Here is a 19,187-nt window from a genome sequence, read left to right on the forward strand (position 1 = left end):
GACTTCCTAGTTCATAGGTCAATGCTCAACCAGTGAGCATGCTGGCCAGGCTAAAGGAACATTTCTTTTTAATTTTTTAAAAAATATATATTTTATTGATTTTTTTACAGAGAGGAAGGAAGAGAGATAGAGAGCTAGAAACGTCGATGAGAGAGAAACATCGACCAGCTGCCTCCTGCACACCCCCCACCGGGAATGTGCCCACAACCAATGTATATGCCCCCGACTGGAATCGAACCCGGGACCCTTCAGTCCGCAAACCGACGCTCCACCACTGAGCCAAACCGGCTTTGGCTAAAGGAACATTTTTAGAAATATTTATAGCAGGCCTCTCAGTCACCAGACAAAGGTAGTGTGGGGAAGAAACTGCTGAAAAATCATTGTAAGCAAATATTGATGGCATTATGTCTTCAAGGGAAAACAAAATTTTCTTCTTTGCTCTACTCTTCTACCCATCTTCAATCACCTTTAATTCTAATCTGTTTCTTGACACTGCCTTTCTTCCCTTCTATATTTTCCCAGTCCAAAAAGGTCAATAAAATGAAGCCAATTAAAAATGCCCATGTATTTTATGGAGACAGTTCAATACCAGTTTGCATCAGAATCCAGACTTCTTACTTCAGAATTGCCAAATATTTGAGATGTGTGGGTTTTTTTTGTGTGTGGTTTGTTTGTTTTTTGGGGGTTTTTTTTGTTTTGTTTTTTGGTTTTTGGTTTTTAGTAAATGTAAAAAGGAAACATGCCTGGAAATTTATTTGAAAATAAATGGATTGTTCATTACATTTTAATGATAAATCTAAATGTCTCCTTTTTTCCATCTTATGAACAGATAATGTTCATTGAGCACTTTAAAGGGAAATAGGGGGAAAAAAGGTATATATTGTAAAAAGAGACCAGTAAATGAAGAGTATAAGAATAGATGCTCTCTTTCACCTTCTCTGAAGACTAAACACAAGTTACATTTGGCAAAAATAAAGTGGCCGTGACCTTTCTTCCTCCTCTGCATGATTAATGACTTAATGTCCTACTAATTGGAAGATGTGCCTGAATTTCAAACACTTTCCCTTTCTGCGCATATCATTCTGCACTGTAACCACCCATTAAGCTGTTCATCCAAGGTTAGCCCACAAGGTCATCTGAGCAGTATCTCTTCACCTATTCATTATCCATCTCCAGTGGTAATTAACAATGGTAGCATTTCCATAAATCAACATATTTCTGATTGTTCTCTGATGATAAATAGTGAGAATGTATGTATCCCAAACCACCCCTTTCTTAGATTTTTTTTAAAAATTGGTCTAAATATATCACAGAGAAAATTCAGGTGACATATAACAGGAGTTTCTTTAATTAACATGTACCAGGAAAATAAGGTTATGTGCCTTTGAAGAAAAAATACAAACCTATGCACAAAAATAAATGAGTCTCCTGACACATAAGGGTCAAACTAAGAAGCCAAGGGTGTCAGCCAGCTAATACCAATTTATTCCTCTTGCAAGAAAATTATGGATCAGTTAAGCTTCACAAATAACCATTTGCCTACTCAGCCAAGGAAAGTGACAATTGGGGACAGAAAGCAGATTTGCTTCACCCAACTCTCAAAGAAACATCATCAGGTGAACCAGTTAAAAAACGTTCCAAAGGATATATTTACTATATTCATTAAAAACCCTACTTTGGAAATATAGGTAAAGTTCGGATTTATTTTCTTTGTGTACTTGTGGTGTATGATGGTTTATTGGTGGTGCTTCCAATTTTTGTATTTTTCCACATCATATTACTTAGCAAGTTCAATCGCCAGAAATGACATTTCCGTCGGCTATGTCTAAAAATGGCATGTCTGAAATTCACACTCGGTTTAGAAAGGCTTTTCTGAATTTAGAAAATTCATAAAGATTAAAGTACTTTAATGGATTCACAGTAAAAATACTACAAAAGTAGTTTAAAACTGAAATTAGGAATAGCCCATCGATTATGTATGATTCTGTATCATAATTGATGGTTATGTGTTATATCGTATACTACTATGTTACACTGTTAAATATTATTATATTTAGTTGTGGGAGTCCAGGACGAGTCACCCCAACAGGTGCCTCTGTGGTGTGCAGACTCTTTTGACCTAAAGGCAACTTGAGCAGCAGGCTCCAGGGAAAAGTCTGCCCCTCCCTTCACTACCTAGAAGAACTTGACCCTAATAACAGATTGCCAGAGATAACCTCTTTTCATCTTCCTGTAGGGCAGGACAGATTTCTATTTCCGAAGCAACAGCTCTTCTTCTCAGACAATGGCCCTTTAAGGCCCCCAAGGCACCTTACCTCATCCCTGACTCAGGATGTCTTATGTTCCCTTTCTATTTCTGCACCTCTCCTGCAGGTGGGGTCTCTGACTCTCCCGTGTATGTGGGGTTCCCCTCACACATCTATACATTAAATTTGGTTATTTTCTCTGGTTAAACTAGCCAGAAAAACCTTGTGGGTAGAGAAAAGTTTGTTCCTCCTCCGCAGTGTATTATATACATGCTAGTAGCCCTGCACACGAATCCATGCACCAGTAGCTCTCTGCAAGGCCTAGAGTTTCTCAGTGGCCCAGAGGCCCATCAGCAGCCCAGCACAGAACTATTGCCTCATCACGATGGTGACACAGCAAGCATCTCTCCAGGCCGCTCGCTCTCAGCGGCCGCCCCTTGGGACTGGGAGACTTTGGTGGGGCTGAGAGGACTGGGCACTGCCAACTTGTGGCTATGGGCGCCGGCATCTTTTGTGATGGAGTGATGGTTAATTTGCATATTACCTTTTTATTTGATAGGACTAGAGGCCTGGTGCACAAAATTTGTGCCTCGGGTCCCTCAGCCCGGCCTGGGCCCACTCGCAGTGCAGGACCCCTTGGGGGATGTTCACCAGCCAGCTTAGGGGATCAGGCCTAAGCCAACAGTCGGACATCCCTCTTGCAGTTTGAGACACCTCGCTCCTTACTACCGCCCGGCTCACTGCTGCTTAGCACTGCCATGGAGGAGAGGGAGGCTCTCGTCACTGCTGCTACACTCGCCAGCCGTGAGCCCAGCTTCTGGCTGTGCGGCACTCTGCAGAAGGAACACACTAACCACCAGGGGTCAGCCCCTGCGTTGAGTGTTTGCCCCTTGGTGGTCAGTGCGCGTCATATAGACTGGTCAACTGGCCATTCTGGCCTTCCACCGTTCGGTCACTGGGATTTTTATTATATTAGGATGATTGTATACAGTGTATCATTATATCACATTTGTTTCTTACAAATATGGGAAGGAAACAGTTTTTTCTCTTTAGTACAGTATTTTAAAATTCCCATTTTCATTTTCAATTTTTACAATAAAAGTTGTTAAACATATATATACACAGGGTTTGGCATTAATTCCAAATTAATATGTAGAATTGGAGTCACAAATATTAGTCTGATGGTGTATAAAGTGACGATATATATTTATGTCCTAAGTTAGTTAAGAGAAAACACAAGTTTAAGCAATAATGAAATATCAAACTGGTTTAAGCAATAATGAAATATTTAACTTCACAAAACCAATAACCTAATGATTTAACAAGAACAGGGTAAAGAATGAACAAGGCTCAGCTCTCTTTTTTACATTTCACTCAGAAAAGACCTTCTCTATTTGACAATTTGGTCTCCAGGATGCCTTTCCTCAGAGCCCCTCATATGCTTATGTCCAGGGACAAGGAGAAAGTCAATCTCCTCATCAGGAAGTAAAGGTCCTTCCTTCCTTCAGTCTAATCGGATCAGACTTATACAAGTACCAAGTGAGCTGATCTCACATTTTAGATTGTTCATTAAAGAACTTTGTTTTTTCCTCCTTTTACTTTTTTTTTCCCTTGGTTTCATTTCCATTTGAATTTTTTTTTTTTTTTTTTTTTTTTTTTTTTTTTTTTTTTTTTAATACAGGACTAAGAAGAAAACAGCATTTTCCCAAAAGTCAGAGATAACTAAGACAAAGTGAGCTCATGAAGAGCAGTAGGAAAGAAAGTCATTGAGGGAAAAACAAAAAATATATCAAGGCTCTCAGATGTGGTCAAGTAGCTTGACCATAGCAGTGTGTTGTAACAATTAAACTATTGTGTTATACTGAAAATTAGAAGATGCTACATATTCCAATGCCATTCCCCCAGCACTGGGTAAAACAGAAGGATTCTCACCTTGAGGCATGTCAGGTGGCAGATAGTGAGGTTCTTGAGCACTAACATGCACCCATTCGAAGTCATCGTACAGATCCTGGTGGTAATCACAGGCCCCAGGACCATCATCAAAAGTACAGCCACCTGAAACGGGAACAGAAGGATGCTTAGATCGCTACATGCTAAGCAGGCATGCTAAAAATGAAGAGCACGCTGGGGAAGGAAACATACTGAAATACGCAATGCAGTACTATAGTTTTAGTAATAAATGGAACTCTCCTGCTTATCACTGCTCCTGCTACATTTCCACATAAGTTAAAATTTCTATCAGTAGCTCCAGTTGGAACCTCAAAAGGAAGGCTGAGGCACAGGTTTTAAAATACTAAAAATAATATGAGATACGTGTAGAGTGTTAGATACACGTATAGGGAGTCTTACCTGAAACTTATAAACCACACAGAATCTAAACGGTTTTTAACAACTTTAGTGGATATAACGGGGAAACGAAAAAGAATAAAAACTTTCTCCATAACGCAAGTTCAAAAAGGTGAAGTCAGTACTTAAGTCTTAGCAAGTCCCTTGATTTGAAAGAATAAGTTGAAATCTACTTATGAGGAGGCAGAAGGAAGCTGGGTGGATTAGGGGTAAAACCATGGGAAAGGAAGTAAAGCTGGGAGAACCCAACTAGACTAAGTTATTAAGGCACCCACTGAGAGGAAAGGAAGGAGATGCAAGCCAGAGGCATGAACTTTAAAATGTATGGGTATTACTAAGACAGGAAGTGTGCAGATAACCAATCACAAGGCAGTAAGATGTATAAACCAATCAAAAGGATATTGCTAAGGCAAAATTCTTTGAAAAGACAAATTAGGAGCTAGCAAGACTACCCACAGCCTAAATTAAAAGGCACATAATCAATCAATCTCTCTCTCTCTCTCTCTCTCTCTCTCTCTCTCTCTCTCTCTCTCTCTCTCCCTCTCTCCCCCTCTCCCTCCCTCCCTCCCTCCCTCCCTCCCTCCCTCCCTCCCTCCCTCCCTTCACATTATGGGTTCCTGACTTTCATTGTTTCCAGGGTGGGATGTAGGGAAAGCACATCCCTGTGTCCATGTTGCTTATGGCCATGAGGGCCTCCACACATGGATTATTAGACTTTAATTCACTTGAACACGAAACTACTCCCGACTGTAACATGGAAAGGAAGCTCTGGACACTGGCCTGCTCCTGGAACTCCAGCTGCACCTTTTCCAGGACTGGCCTCTCCCAATAAACTTTGGTCCCATTAATCGTTTTTGTCCATGACTTCATTCTTCGTTTTTCACGAGTCTAGAACTTGGACTCAACCATACCCACATTTTTTGGTATCATGTATAATAGCAAATGAAACAATTGAAGCTTTATAGAGTTTCAAATGCTTCAATATTTTATTTAGATTACTTTTATACACAATTATGACAATACGGGGGGGGGGGGGGGGGGGACTGAAGCATGAAACCCATCATATTAGCCAATAAGCACACCCATCACTTCCGCTGCATTGAATAACAGCTATTTTAAATGGAGGTAGCTTTTTCCCCTTTACATGAGTCACTTTTCCTGGATTTATTTTCAGGGAACATTTTATGACAGAGAGATTAATTACATCTGCTTTCCAGCCCACATATATACAGGCACATACAACTCAACATATTTTGCTTATTCAAATCATGAAAATAAGAAATGGCCTATATGTCTAATCATGAAAGAAAATGGATTAGTACTAATGAAACTCCAGCAGAGGGTTTATGAGGGAAACCAATCACCTGCCTCCTTTCAAGTAGCTTATTTGTTTAATTTCCAAGAGGAATCTTCATGTAGAAACTCAATGAATTCTGTGACCAAACAGCAGGCAAAGGGGTGGCAAACTGCAGTCCTATAAATTCTCAGGAAACAAGGAACTAGTTTTCCCTATCAAAAGTGTGTCATTTGCATGTAAAAAAAGTTAAGGCCCTTACTAATGAGAGAAACAAGCCAGTTTCACAAGCAAAAAAGGCAAGATGGGAGAAGTCCAGAAAGCATTTAGGACCTTTTTCAAAGCAGAATACAGGCCATCCTCGAGTCGCCATCTCCCGTTATTTACCACCAGTAAAAGTCAGGAATTGTTCTATTTGTTTTAAATATTTGTTACTGTGTCACTTCATTCCTGCTGTGGATGTGCTCCATGCGAGTGACATAGGTGCTTACGTGGGTGGGTTCTGACTTATAGAGAAAATCATGTTACATCACCATAGGAACGGATCTCCCCTGTCACCCGAGGCCTGCCTGTATGTATGTGGGTATCCTTGATTCACTCATATGTAACTACATCAACCCTTTAAAACAACTACACTTCAGCAGCTTGAGAGCTTAATACTCTCCTTTAAATATGCTTAAAATAGCCTTTCTAGAAAATGCTCTCATAAATAAATTATGTATTTTTAATTTAAAACCAATCAATGAAAAGAATTGCTAGGAAATGCATCTTTACATAGCAAGGAAAGGTTTTTTGTTTTTTTTTTCCCTCAAAATATAATTTGCTATCAACCCCAAGATGACTTATCGCTTAGCAACACATGCCTCGAGGGCCCCCCGCTGCCCTTTATAATGGCAAGTGCCCTCTCTAAGTAAATTTTCAACTACCAGTGGAACCTACATTGGCTCATTTGAAAGACAAATGGCCTTAATTGCCTTCCTTCACAGCCATTGTTAATTTTAGATTCCAGGTCCTGAAAAGCAATACCTAGGAGTAGTTGTGCAAAAAAAAAAAAAGTGGGTCAACCCCCACAGTTTGAGGTGCATCACTGCCTTATCAGTCAAGAGCCTTGGAAATAGCTCCTGGTCCACTTGACTTCAGGGTTAAGAACACTCTTAATTTAAAGTAAATTATAATCTAGGAGGCACCATATATCCGTCCACCCCTTATAGAGAATCTCAATAAATCTGTAGTAAAAGGTTTTTTTAAAAAATATTTTTGTATTTTATAACTAATTTGTACATTGTATTAATGCATTGCTAGATGACATAATCCAAGCCATATTTTATAAATAATTATAATAATAATCCTAGCAGTCATAGAGAGTTTAAAGAGGAATTGGGGGAGGGATGTGGAGGTAGAGAATTTTATTCAACCATACAATAGATATGACGTACTATATATTGAGCTGATTTCATTATACACAATCTCTGTTCACCATGTAAGGCCCACTAGAAAGCCTAGATATAAAATCTTTTATAATAAATACATAATCTTATATAGCTGAGTTCAAGACAACTTTATGTGTAGTATTATAATCTACTTAAGAGAAATACCTTAGCAGCGTTCTAATCCAAGTAGGAACATAAGTCGTGAATTTTACAGTTTCACTGAGCTAAATGGAAGCACAAAAGGAGACAGTACTGAAATGATGTCTAAGAAATTCAGTTAGGCAGAGAGGATGAAAACTGAGCAAGGAAACATCTTCCATTCTCAGTTGTTATGTTTGCTAATGGTGATAAGACCATAGAAAGTACCTGCAAATTGTGGCAGGGAAATGGTGACAAGTTCCTGGACTCTTAGAGGGTAATTACTGCTGAATAGCCATTTCACAGCTTGCTAATCCCTCTGTTGGCTGCCACTAGAACAAGCCATTTACAAGGCTTTGCAAGCTATTTACCTAAAAATAAAAATCAAGCTAATTTGGACTTGCCAGAATTTCTTTCCATTTCTAAACACTCGCTGAAATACTAGGCATATCCCCCCTCCCTCACTCCCTCCCAAATAAACTATCCCTAACGCAAAAATTACATGGCCTAAACATCTAGCCTTTCCAGAGACTCTTGACTGCTTATTTGAACAGCTGGTGGTGGCTCTGTGAGAGAGTGTGAAAATAGAGACCCTTTCTGCAGAATCACAGCAGAAATGGATGCAAAACTCAAATCCTTTCTTAAGTCAAGCTTCTCAATAAAATGCAGGGTCAGATTGATTGAGAACAAAGTTAAACTGGAAAAATAAATTAAAAAGTCAACAGGGCCCTGGACAGCTCTGAACATTTTATGAAGGAGATTTATTTTAAATCCATTATAGGAGGATCTTCCTCGTTCTCATCTGACCGGTCTTAACTTTCTGATTGAGCATAACAGCAAGAAGTAGACAGAATTATCTTTCACACACAGTTCTATACTATCTGTAAAGAGCACACTTTGATCAACTAAAGATACAGATAGTATTTCTTTTTATAATTTTAATTACTTGGAATATAGTTTTAAAAGGTAAGAAGCAAGACTTTGGACAAAATAGGTTGGCAAAAATAACAGCACAGGTGCTTTATGACCCTCAGAAATGGTCAAATTAAATTTCGCAACTGTGAATTAAGATGGGACTCACAAATTTGCTCACTTAGTGATCATCAGCTTTGGGAAAATATTTTCTCTCTTAAGGACACAAAGAAAGATTAATACATGTCACATCAGGCCACATGCATACTGAATTAAACTGACTTTGAAAAGGTCAGCTTTATCTATGCTAATCCAAAATCATAATATAAGTTTATTGGTATAATCCCCAAAACTCATTACAAAGAAGCCAACATATTTCACACACCAAAAAAAAATCAAAAGAAAAAAACACACACTATTACAGTTCAAAAGAACAAAAAGAAATGTATTACTGAATATCTTAAATGTAATTCCATTTATAATCTGAGTTCATATAGTCTATGCCCAGAAAAATAGACCGCTGGAAAAAGTGTAAAAATTGATGCTTTTAAGTAAAATTCTTATTTCATCTGCAATCTTCTGGGATATCTTAGTGTGTATGTATATATAATTTCTTTTTCCTTTTAACTCCAAACTTCTGAGAACACTAAGTACAAAATAAAAACTGTCATATTGTGATCAATGTTTGTATAGTTTATATCTGCTCTAAGGATAGGTAACACTTTTTCTCAATTTAAGTATTAAAACGCAAAAAGGAAGAAATATCCCAAGTATTGTAGATGCAAAGGATTAATACCTTTGAGGGCATGGTATGAGTCACTGGTCATAATACATTGCTCTGGTTCAATACCAAAGTGAAGAAAATTTATGAATAAGAATTCCTTAAAAGATAATCACTTCAAATCCAGAAAAAGGCTTTTTGCTCTGCTTGTATTTAATTAATTAATATGTGAAAATATTATGTAAACCTAGTTTCTTCATAAAGGAAAAGAATCGAGACAAATTTGTGGAAATCTGACCCTATCATTTAATGATACAAAGGACTCTTAATGATGAGAGAACTCATTTCAGACACACCCACAAATTATCTAACTGTTCATCCAAAGAATTCCATTTCCAGACAAGAATATATATTTAATATGTATAATCCAAGATTATTTCACTTGTAAGACTTCTACTGAAATTGTGTAAGAATCAAAGCAAATGCTATACTATACTCCAACTGACAGACCAGTCTTCCTTTCAAGGGACTGAATTAACCAGAATGGAATAAGTCCAATTTTACTCCCCTTTATCTTTGCTGAGAAACGAGATTAAAATCTCCTAAATTTCCATTATTTCCATTAATGAGACCTAAGGAATTTTAAGGCACTCGCACACATCACTACTTAGATGGCAGAAGACAGTGTTTGTGGACGCAGCACCGAGTGATGACTAAAGTACATACAGAGCTTTGCTATTTTGCTGCTTTGAGCTTCTATTTTATTCTCAGGAAAATCAAGATAATAATAGACAGAGTCCAGTGGTATGAGGATTAGTAATAATACTTGTAAAGACCGTAACACTCAACAAGTTTGATTTTAAAGCAGCCTTCTTTTCATGCCTCATTCTTTACCATGGATTCTGTATAGCTAGTATATGCTATACAAGTGAAACCCTATGCACACACTAAACCACTAAAGCCTAAATGAGAAAGAAACCGATGGCTTCCATTTAACATACACAGAAAAATTAAACAGAATTTCCATAAAGGCGATATTATCATAATACCATAACCAGGATTCCCCGAACACCCACATCAGATATTTGTTCAGTTAGGAAAACACCTTCCTTTAGATCAGAAGTCAGCAAACTTTATCAGCAGAAAGCCAGTTAATAATATTTTAGGTTTTGTTGGCCATACCATTTCTGTGGCAACTACCTAGCAGTCATTGTAGCAAGAAAAAAGCCATAGACGACACTTAACGATGGGGTAGGGCTGTATTCAAATAAAACTTTTATTTACTGAAACAGGTGGCAGGATGGTGTTGGTCTGTGGGCCATAGCTCAGCAACCCCTGACTTAGATCACTGGGATATTAAATATTCTGAAAGTTATGGGTAGTGCACAGTCTGGTTAAAAAGCGTACAGCCAAGGATCTTCGATTTCTGCAGCACCTCTATATTACTCAATTTTCTTTCCTATATATCAACATGAGAAGCAATAGCCACAGCCAGGAAGCTGAAATAGCCTCTGAATGACAATAATATGCCTGAAATAAAATCAGATTGTCTAGCTGGAGAGAGGGATAAGTAAAAAGTGAGAATATGAGGGAGCTAAAGACACTTTTAAGGTCCGCTCATCTGGGCTTCACACTTTTAAGACCACAAAGGGCAATATTTTTAACACTGTGTCCCTGTATATACATGGCATCCATGCACGCAGATATTTACCTACATAGTGTGCAGGAACACAGGAATACATTATGCACTCATGTTGGAGGAGGTCAGTGAGAGGAAGTGACCACTGGTTGACCCAAGACTTGGACCCCCTCCCATGTCCCTGGAATAGATGTCCCGCCACTGAAACAGCCTTCAGAGAGAAATGTATTATTGAAACCATCTGAATGGTATTCATGACTGAACCCTGTTAAGTACTCTATATAAACTTTTAGGGTGCTAACAGGCAGGTGTGAGGATCTACCCATCTTATGACCACCTATGGCAAGCATCATAAGGACGTTCCCTTGCTTGTTAAAAATGCTACCTATCGCTGAAATCAGTTTGGCTCAGTGAATAGAGTGTCAGCCTGCGGACTGAAGGGTCCCAGGTTCAATTCCGGTCAAAGGCATGTACCTTGGTTGCAGACACATCCCCAGTAGGGGGTGTGCAGGAGGCAGCTAATCAATGTTTCTCTCATTGATGTTTCTAACTCTCTATCCTTCTCCCTTCCTCTCTGTAAAAAAAATCAATAATATATATATATTTTTTAAATGCCACCTACCATCCTGAGTGGTCTGCCTCCTCTTTCTCAGATCTCCTCACCCTCCATGTACAGTTTCGAATTTTACCTAGGGCTGTGGTGGACAAACTGTGGCTCGCGAACCACATGCAGCTCTTTGATCCTTTGAGTATGGCTCTTCCACAAAATACGATGGCCCAGGCAAGTCTATTTTGAAGAAGTGCCTTTAGAAGAAGTTTAAGTTAAAAAAAAAAAAAAAAAAACTCAAAAGAAATTTCAATCGTTGTACTGTTGATATTTGGCTCTGTTGACTAATGAGTTTGCCGACCACTGACCTAGGGCATTCCCAAAGTTACAAACCAACAACTCATTTATTTTCTTCTTTTAGAGGTCACAAGTTCACAGTTCTTTCTATAACTAAAATAAAATGAAGAGTAGTTGTGGGAATCAGCAAAGTAAATATTAAAAAAGAAAGAAAGAAAAAGCTAGCAATTATTTGTCTGAAATACATGTAAGCATATGTCCATCATGGGAGGGGACCAAAAAGAGAAATGTGAGCAATCCAAGTCTCTGTGCCTACCTTTCAGCTCTCTGGCACAGGGTGAAGTCCCAAAATAAGCCTGTGAGACCTGGTAAGCCCTGACACTATGTATGTGACTTCATCTAACCTTCTTATGCAGTTGATGGCTGATTACATGCCAAACAGCCATAGAAATGACTTCACAGATGAAAAATGGTTTATTAAAATAGAAAAGGGACTATTCATGAAAAGCATCTCACCAGGTTCACAGGACAAGAAAGTATCAGAGCCAGGATCTGAATGCAGGCACAGTGCACTCTTGACTCTTAACCATGACCCATGTATTGAAATGGTAGTGCCTCATCCCCTGAGGATAAACGGTATTAAACTTTGAACCACATCACATGGCAGTCTCTCAGGCCAGATGCCACTGACAGGAGAAGATCTTTAACAGAGAGAGCAATAAAAGCCTCACTGATTAACTAGTAATGTCAGCAAATAATTTTATTTAAATAGATAGACAAGGCTGGGAATTTGTATGATCATAACACTGTCCTGTCCCTCTTGCTTGACAACCTTTAAAATTCACCTATTCTCCCCCGAAATGTGTATTAACAAGTGCCTTCCCTAGCTTTAAAACATCATAATAAATTTATAGCAATTTTGGTAGGGCAATTTTTGCAGCAGGCCCTCACATTAATCCTAGAATAAAAAACTAAGTGCTTCTCCAAAGATCATTACTATATTTACCCAAGTGTCTTTTCCTAGTTTTTATCCTTTTATCTATTCCAGTAAAATCTCTTTTATTTTTTTTCCCCCTTAGTGTTAGATACACAATCTAGAGAAAGCCATTGAACAAAGTAATTGAAAGTAAATGTACTGAAAAATAAAATTCCCAACTAAAACCATATTTACATTTTGGTAAAATTGGAATCCACCCAGGGTCACGTTTAAACATTTCTTTGTTTTGTTTTGTTTTGTTTCTGGTGGAGGGATTCCTGATGGGCTCTACTTCACCCATATCAGACACATTCTGGCTAATTTCAACTCAAGCATGATGGGTAATAGATCATGTTTCATTTATGAAGGGAGTTCCGCTAAATGCTGAGCCATGTAAAATGGAATTCCACAACCCAGCCTCCTAGAGGAAGGGCGAAGATCTGCCTTGAGGCTTTGACTTCAAAGTTTTATGTCACAGTGGCAAAGGAAACTTAAATGCACTCGGCTACATTTTAAGAAGGTCAACAATTCAAAAATTTTTGTAAGACTTTGAAATACACTTCAAGGAAATGATAATCAACTAAATTATATTCTTAAACGTAAAGAATGGTGGCTCTTTCTGCCATTTTCTTTATTTATAAAATAAACTAGATATCATTATTTTCATCAATACGTAACTACTGCTATGAACACATTAATTAATTCTCACTTCGCGCACCATTGAAACAGTTTGGGCCAGGTCCACAGCTAACAAACTACTCACACAAACACAAGAAAATCATTACGTTGGCATTGAGTGATGTCAGAAACCTTGTTGTCAGGGACCTTTGCCCTTTTTCTCATAAAGGAAGCATTCTAGGCTTGAACCACAGGTTTAGTGAGGCCTTTGAAGTGTCAACTTCTAGGCAAGTCAGTGCTGAATCCTGACCCACAATAAAACTTTCTCTTCTCAAAGTTCCTTGCTCTAGAGCACATGTGTCAAACACAAGGCCCGGGGGCCAAATCCGTCCCGCCAGGCCTTGCAATGTGGCCCGCACCGCGCTGTCATCACTGCACTCCGCTGCGTTTCCATCACAATGACAGTTTATGACTGTTCAGTAAACCATTCGGCCCGCCATTTAGGCTGGATTTTAGATTTTGGATCCTTCTCTGATTGAGTTCGACACCCCTAGAGAGTACATATATGTTTACCGTTTAGTGGAACTGCTACATATAATAAAGATTTCTCAAGCAATAAAAATCACTGCTATACAATGACATTTTAGTGACATGTAAGTCAATGGCCATTCTAACCTAATGGAGAATCCTAATTGAGAGAACTGGTGAATAAGGTTTACATGGGGCCTCACCAAGATGCAGGTCTGACTGTATGTTTATTTTCTCATCTCTAACCCAACAGGAAAAAAAAAAAAATACAACACAACAACTTGGCTTCATTTCCATCTCTACTTCTCCCTACCACACAAGAATACTGTGTCAATGAATTTGAAAAATCTCTCCACAATATCCAATAGTATTAAATCTATTGATAAGTGCTCTGAATATTTGCCATCATTAAGTTAGGATTTTAGTTAAGAAAACATCTGGGTGAGAGTCTTATTATTGTTTTATATTTATATGAGATTTTTAAAGTAATATAACCAATAATTTGAAGAATTAAAAAAGGGAAAATAAAAGCTTACAACAATACCCCAACATACCTAGGCCTTTGTAAAAAGATATAGCCATATGATTACAAATTCAGTTATATGTTAGAAACTCATGATACCACTGACCTCCCCGCCCCATAGTAGTCCTAAAATGAAAATATTTTTATCATGTAGACATTAATTGGTGTATCACTATAAACCAATTAATGTCTACATGATAAAAATATTTTAAAGATGGTGACTCTGCCTACGTGATAATTTCATAAAAAATTCAAAAACATAAAATGTGTTTTAGTACAGAAAAGAACTCTGGGCTTGGAAAAATAACTTAATTGAGGCAGAAGTTACTATATCTTTGCTGCAAACTTCGCAAGATCAGGGGCTCATGGTTCCCAAGAACAGTAGGAATAAAAATACATAAAGTCTTGAAATATCTTTGTCTCATCAAATTTCGATAACTGGGCTAAAGCATTATAAGCCATGTATTTAACAGTCTTATTTTAATATCCTCTCCAGTTCTTGCTCTAAAGCATAATGTCCAACTTTAATCTATCAAGCTGTATAGTTTACTAATAAAAGCAAACAAATATCTTCAGAATGAAATATAAAAACCTGAATTTTTTCTTAGTCACTCCCAAAGATACCTTTTAATTGATTTTTTAGAGAGCCAAAGAGAAGGAGAGAGAAAAACATGTATGTGAGAGAGACACATCAATTGTTTGCCTCCAGCACATGCCCTGACTGGGGACTGAGTTTGAGCTTGCAGTCATATCTTTGACCAAAATCAAACCCAGAACCCTTCAGTCCTCAAGTTAATACTCTACCAATTGGACCTAACCTGCTAGGGCAAACCTGGAAATTTTTAATTTCACATATGAGAGGTGAGAAGCTGACAAATAAGGTTTGAATAATAGATGAAAAGCAGTAGCAGTATGAGATAGCGTTTGAAGTCTGGTATCTGCTGTGCAGTAAGACAGCTTTCCAGCCTTCTCACCTCAAGCATAGCTTCAATTTTGGAACTTTCGAATCTCTAAAAATAGATAAAATAAAAGACATTACCATGTGGAGCTGACAAGGCCATCCTGGCAAATAATTAGTAAAAAAACAAATTGTCCTAATTAACGCCCCAATAATCTTAAGAAAAATCTGTCATCCTTGCTACTTAAGTAAAAGCAAATTGCAACAAAAGTGAGGGGTTTTGTCTCTATCACTTACAAAATATAAAAGGATTAATATTATCCAGTGTTGACCATAGGTGAGGTGACAATATGAGAGCAAGTGTCACTTTCTTTTTTGAAGAGCAATCTGGTTTTATTTATCAAAGCTTTAATACACTTGCCTTTTCACCCAGCGATTACACTTCTGGAATTCTACCCTATATAATAGTTAACCTATTTGCATTCCTGAGTCCTACAAATACAAGCTAGGTCTACCAACCCTTCAATAAAACAAAAACAAATTATTGTAGGCCTTTTCAATGACACCCAAAGACAATAGAACTACCTTTTCAAGTGTGCATGGCACTTACAGCAAAATTGCTTGCAAAACAATCACAAATGTTGGGTTAATGACTGCTGGTTGTAATAGTTAATCCACATGGAGAACATAAATGTTCAATATTATCAATTAGGGAACATAAAAACAACACATATTTTAAGAGATGAAGTAGAGTCTAGCAATTATTTGGCAAATGTTGAGAAAATAAAAAGGGTCCACAGATATCATAAAGGTGAAGAAATGTTGAATCAAGTGCACAAAAGGAGGTAGAAATGTGTCACAGGAGATCAATGACATATAAGTATCCTTCCCCAGCCACTAATTCCTTCAACTGGGTATTTCAGCAGATTGAGAAAATAAACAAAGGAAGCTACTTATGAGAAGTAACATTTTAATAAACCATTCAAGATAAGATTAATTATACCAGTAGCATTGTAAGTTAGCCAAAAAACAAAGTTATCTAAAGAATGACTTTGAGCATAACTTCCTAGTACTGTACCGACATAAAATAGCTTAGCTCCCTTTCATAGCATAGCTTAGCTCCCTTTCACTTGTCACTTCAGTAACTTCAGGCCTCATCTGAAGGTACAACCAGAATGCAAAGGCATACTAGAAAACCAAACATGTCAAAAACGTTTCTGATGCTACTTCATCTGCAAAGAATGCATTTATAACTTTGTCAGAGAATGTATACATATACACATTTCCATATGAAATGCTTGAGTATATTTCCATGGTCATGATGCGACTATGAGAAACTACTCATAACATTATTTAATGTCACATTTTTCTAAGAACTGATATTAGTGGAGAAAAAATCTATTCCTAGAAATCGAATTTTCAATAGACGGGTTACAATTCAATCAACTGGTGAAATCACATGATAACTTATTAGGGGAAATAGGAAAATATCTTCCAACTTCAAGTCCCTTCCTATCTCTCAATTTTGTTTAATTTTAGTCTATAATTTGGATGTTCACAAAGAGCTTACTTAGAATCAAGATAATGAACAGAATAGAGGAAACAGAGAGGAAGACATGAAAATTATGGTACAGAGCAAGTAATCAGCTGTATATGATTGAGATTCTTTCAGAACAAGATACTTTACAGCAGTGTTTTTCAACCTTTTTTGGGCAAAGGCACACTTGTTTCATGAAAAAAATCACGAGGCACACCACCATTAGAAAATGTTAAAAAAAATTAACTCTGTGCCTATATTGACTATATATAAAGTAATTCTCTTGAATAGGAATCAAATAAACACAAAGAAAGTATTTTATAATTACTTTATTATGAAATATTAAGTAAACAAAATAGTGAAAAATTATAAAATTCTTGTCTTGTCTGCACCTACGGCACACCAGGCAACATCTAGTGTGCCGCGGAACAGCGGTTGAAAAACGCTGCTTTACAGAGTGGATAGTGTCAGGAAGAAAGGATATTGGGTTAGGGAACATAGGAGGTAGAGACCCAGAGGAATGAAAGCCTCTGTTGGAAGATGGACAGAAGATAATGAGGGAGAGAAGGGGGAGGGGGGTGTTGAAGAGTCCAAAGGGGATATAGAAACCTCTAAGGTGAGACTGAGATGGACATGATAGTTGAGAGTTTGTGACCTACTCAAACTAAGCAGAATAATACAGGTTTAACAGGTAAACCACTCATGTTACCATGAATTGTGTAAACTTGTCTCCTTTGAAGAACTGCCTGTATATACACTGAAGGATTTTAGATAAAAAAGAGGCACTTAGATTCTTGTTCAATAGGTTTTTAACTCCATCCTGTTAAGGAATCCCACATCTAAAAGGAAATGTGTAAGGTTAGGAGCCTTCTCCCTGCTGTGATCACAACTATAAGCAAATATCCTTACAAGATCAGAAGCATCCTTTTTTTTAAGATTCTGTAGTCTACCCACAACCACCCCTCAGTAACCTCCAAACAGCACTGACTATGTTTCATTTAAGGGTTTGCTTTTCATGTATTCAAAGCATCTTATAAAGCAGACAAAGACTTACTTTTGCTGTGGAAATATTAGCAATAATATGGTGATGTTTTTGAGAAAAAGTATTTCTACCAAAACATTGAATGTGATTAAAAGTTAGTGACCAGTCCATGTGGCCCTGCAACAGCTTGCAGCAATGTCTACAAAACGTAGTCTTAAAAAGGAATATGTATGCTTTCTTTAAAGACCATCAATGTTCACTGAGCAAAAGGTGATTGAATCTGACTCAATGGCATTAATTACATCTCCAAAGGTGAAGTGAGAATATTCTGAGTCAAAGAATAAAATTTTATAGTAGTATAAAACACTGGTGTAGAATCACTGGAGAAGAGAAATGCAGTGTAAGTAATTGAAGGCAGGAGAGTTGACTTCCTGCCCAACACTAACTTGGCTGAGACTTCAGTGGTAAAACTTTTTTTCCCAGACTTAAATTTATAATCACAATAACAACCAAAGCCTCCCAAGAAAGCCAAATGAACACACTCCTCCTCTTAAACATTTAAGATACAAAGTAAATCTTTCCAAGAACCCAGAATGCCAGACATACAGTACTTTTTCAAATCTCGATGTTACCATGGAGAAAAGTCAGATCTAAACCAGTCAACAGTACTGTATACATTATACACCAGAATATACAAACATGTATTTTCATACAGAGAAAGGAGGTTTAAAAAAAAAAAAAAAATTCCATCCCTGAATCAAGAGCAATTTATTTCAATCCTATAATCAAACCTATTCTCTACGCATTGACAGCATCAAGTAACAAAAAAATACAATATGCAAGATTTGGTATGCAGTTTTGCGATTACAATCTTTAAATGCATTAGAATTCACAAACAATACTTAGAAAGGCTTTGTGGATCTCAAAGGAGATTAATGAAACTATTTGATTAGAATACAAAGTGTAAAGCCAACAGTTCTTTTTAAAATATTTTTATTGATTTCAGAGTGGAAGGAGGAGGAAGGGAGGTTTGGAGGGAGGGAGACATGATGAGAGAGAATCATTGACTGACTGCCTCCTGCACGCCCCACTGCTGGGGGATCAAGTCCAAAACACAGGAATGTGCCCAGACTGGGAATAGAAACGTGACCTCCTGATTTACGGGTTGAGGCTCAACCACAGAGCCAAATTGGCCATATCCAAGTTATTTTTAAGATACAAAAAAAAATATTTAAAACTATTCATATGGCCAAGTATATACTAAATAAACATTATTGTTTTTTATTTTTCATTTTTAAAATCACATGTGAGGTAATTCATTTAATCTTCACAGCGTGAACATACGGGTACTATTATTATGTGAAGTAATTAATTTAATCTTCACAACGTGAACATACGGGTACTATTATTATGTCCATTTTTTCAGATGCAACTACGGTAAGCTTTTTACCTCAACTTAAGAGATTTATTCCAAGTCACCTTGCTGGCAAAGGTACCAATCCAGGATCTAAATCCAAGCAAAGCCAGTGTTTCTAAAGGAAAGAGTAGCATCAAA

The 19,187-nt window shown here is 37.4% G+C and overlaps 1 protein-coding gene across 7 annotated transcripts in view; it reads right to left on the minus strand.

The window, feature by feature from the left end:
- PTPRK (protein tyrosine phosphatase receptor type K) overlaps positions 1-19,187 on the minus strand; it is a 452,587-nt gene that overhangs the window by 331,789 nt on the left and 101,611 nt on the right. For all 7 annotated transcript variants that reach the window (XM_036414972.2, XM_045572992.1, XM_045572993.1 and 4 more), the window contains exon 2: positions 4,179-4,301. In XM_036414972.2, the coding sequence (XP_036270865.1) occupies positions 4,179-4,301 (123 nt within the window). The remainder of the gene's footprint in view (positions 1-4,178; positions 4,302-19,187) is intronic.

The sequence above is a fragment of the Pipistrellus kuhlii genome, unplaced genomic scaffold (assembly GCF_014108245.1).
Source record: "Pipistrellus kuhlii isolate mPipKuh1 unplaced genomic scaffold, mPipKuh1.p scaffold_m20_p_5, whole genome shotgun sequence".
NCBI classification, from domain to species: Eukaryota; Metazoa; Chordata; class Mammalia; order Chiroptera; family Vespertilionidae; genus Pipistrellus; species Pipistrellus kuhlii.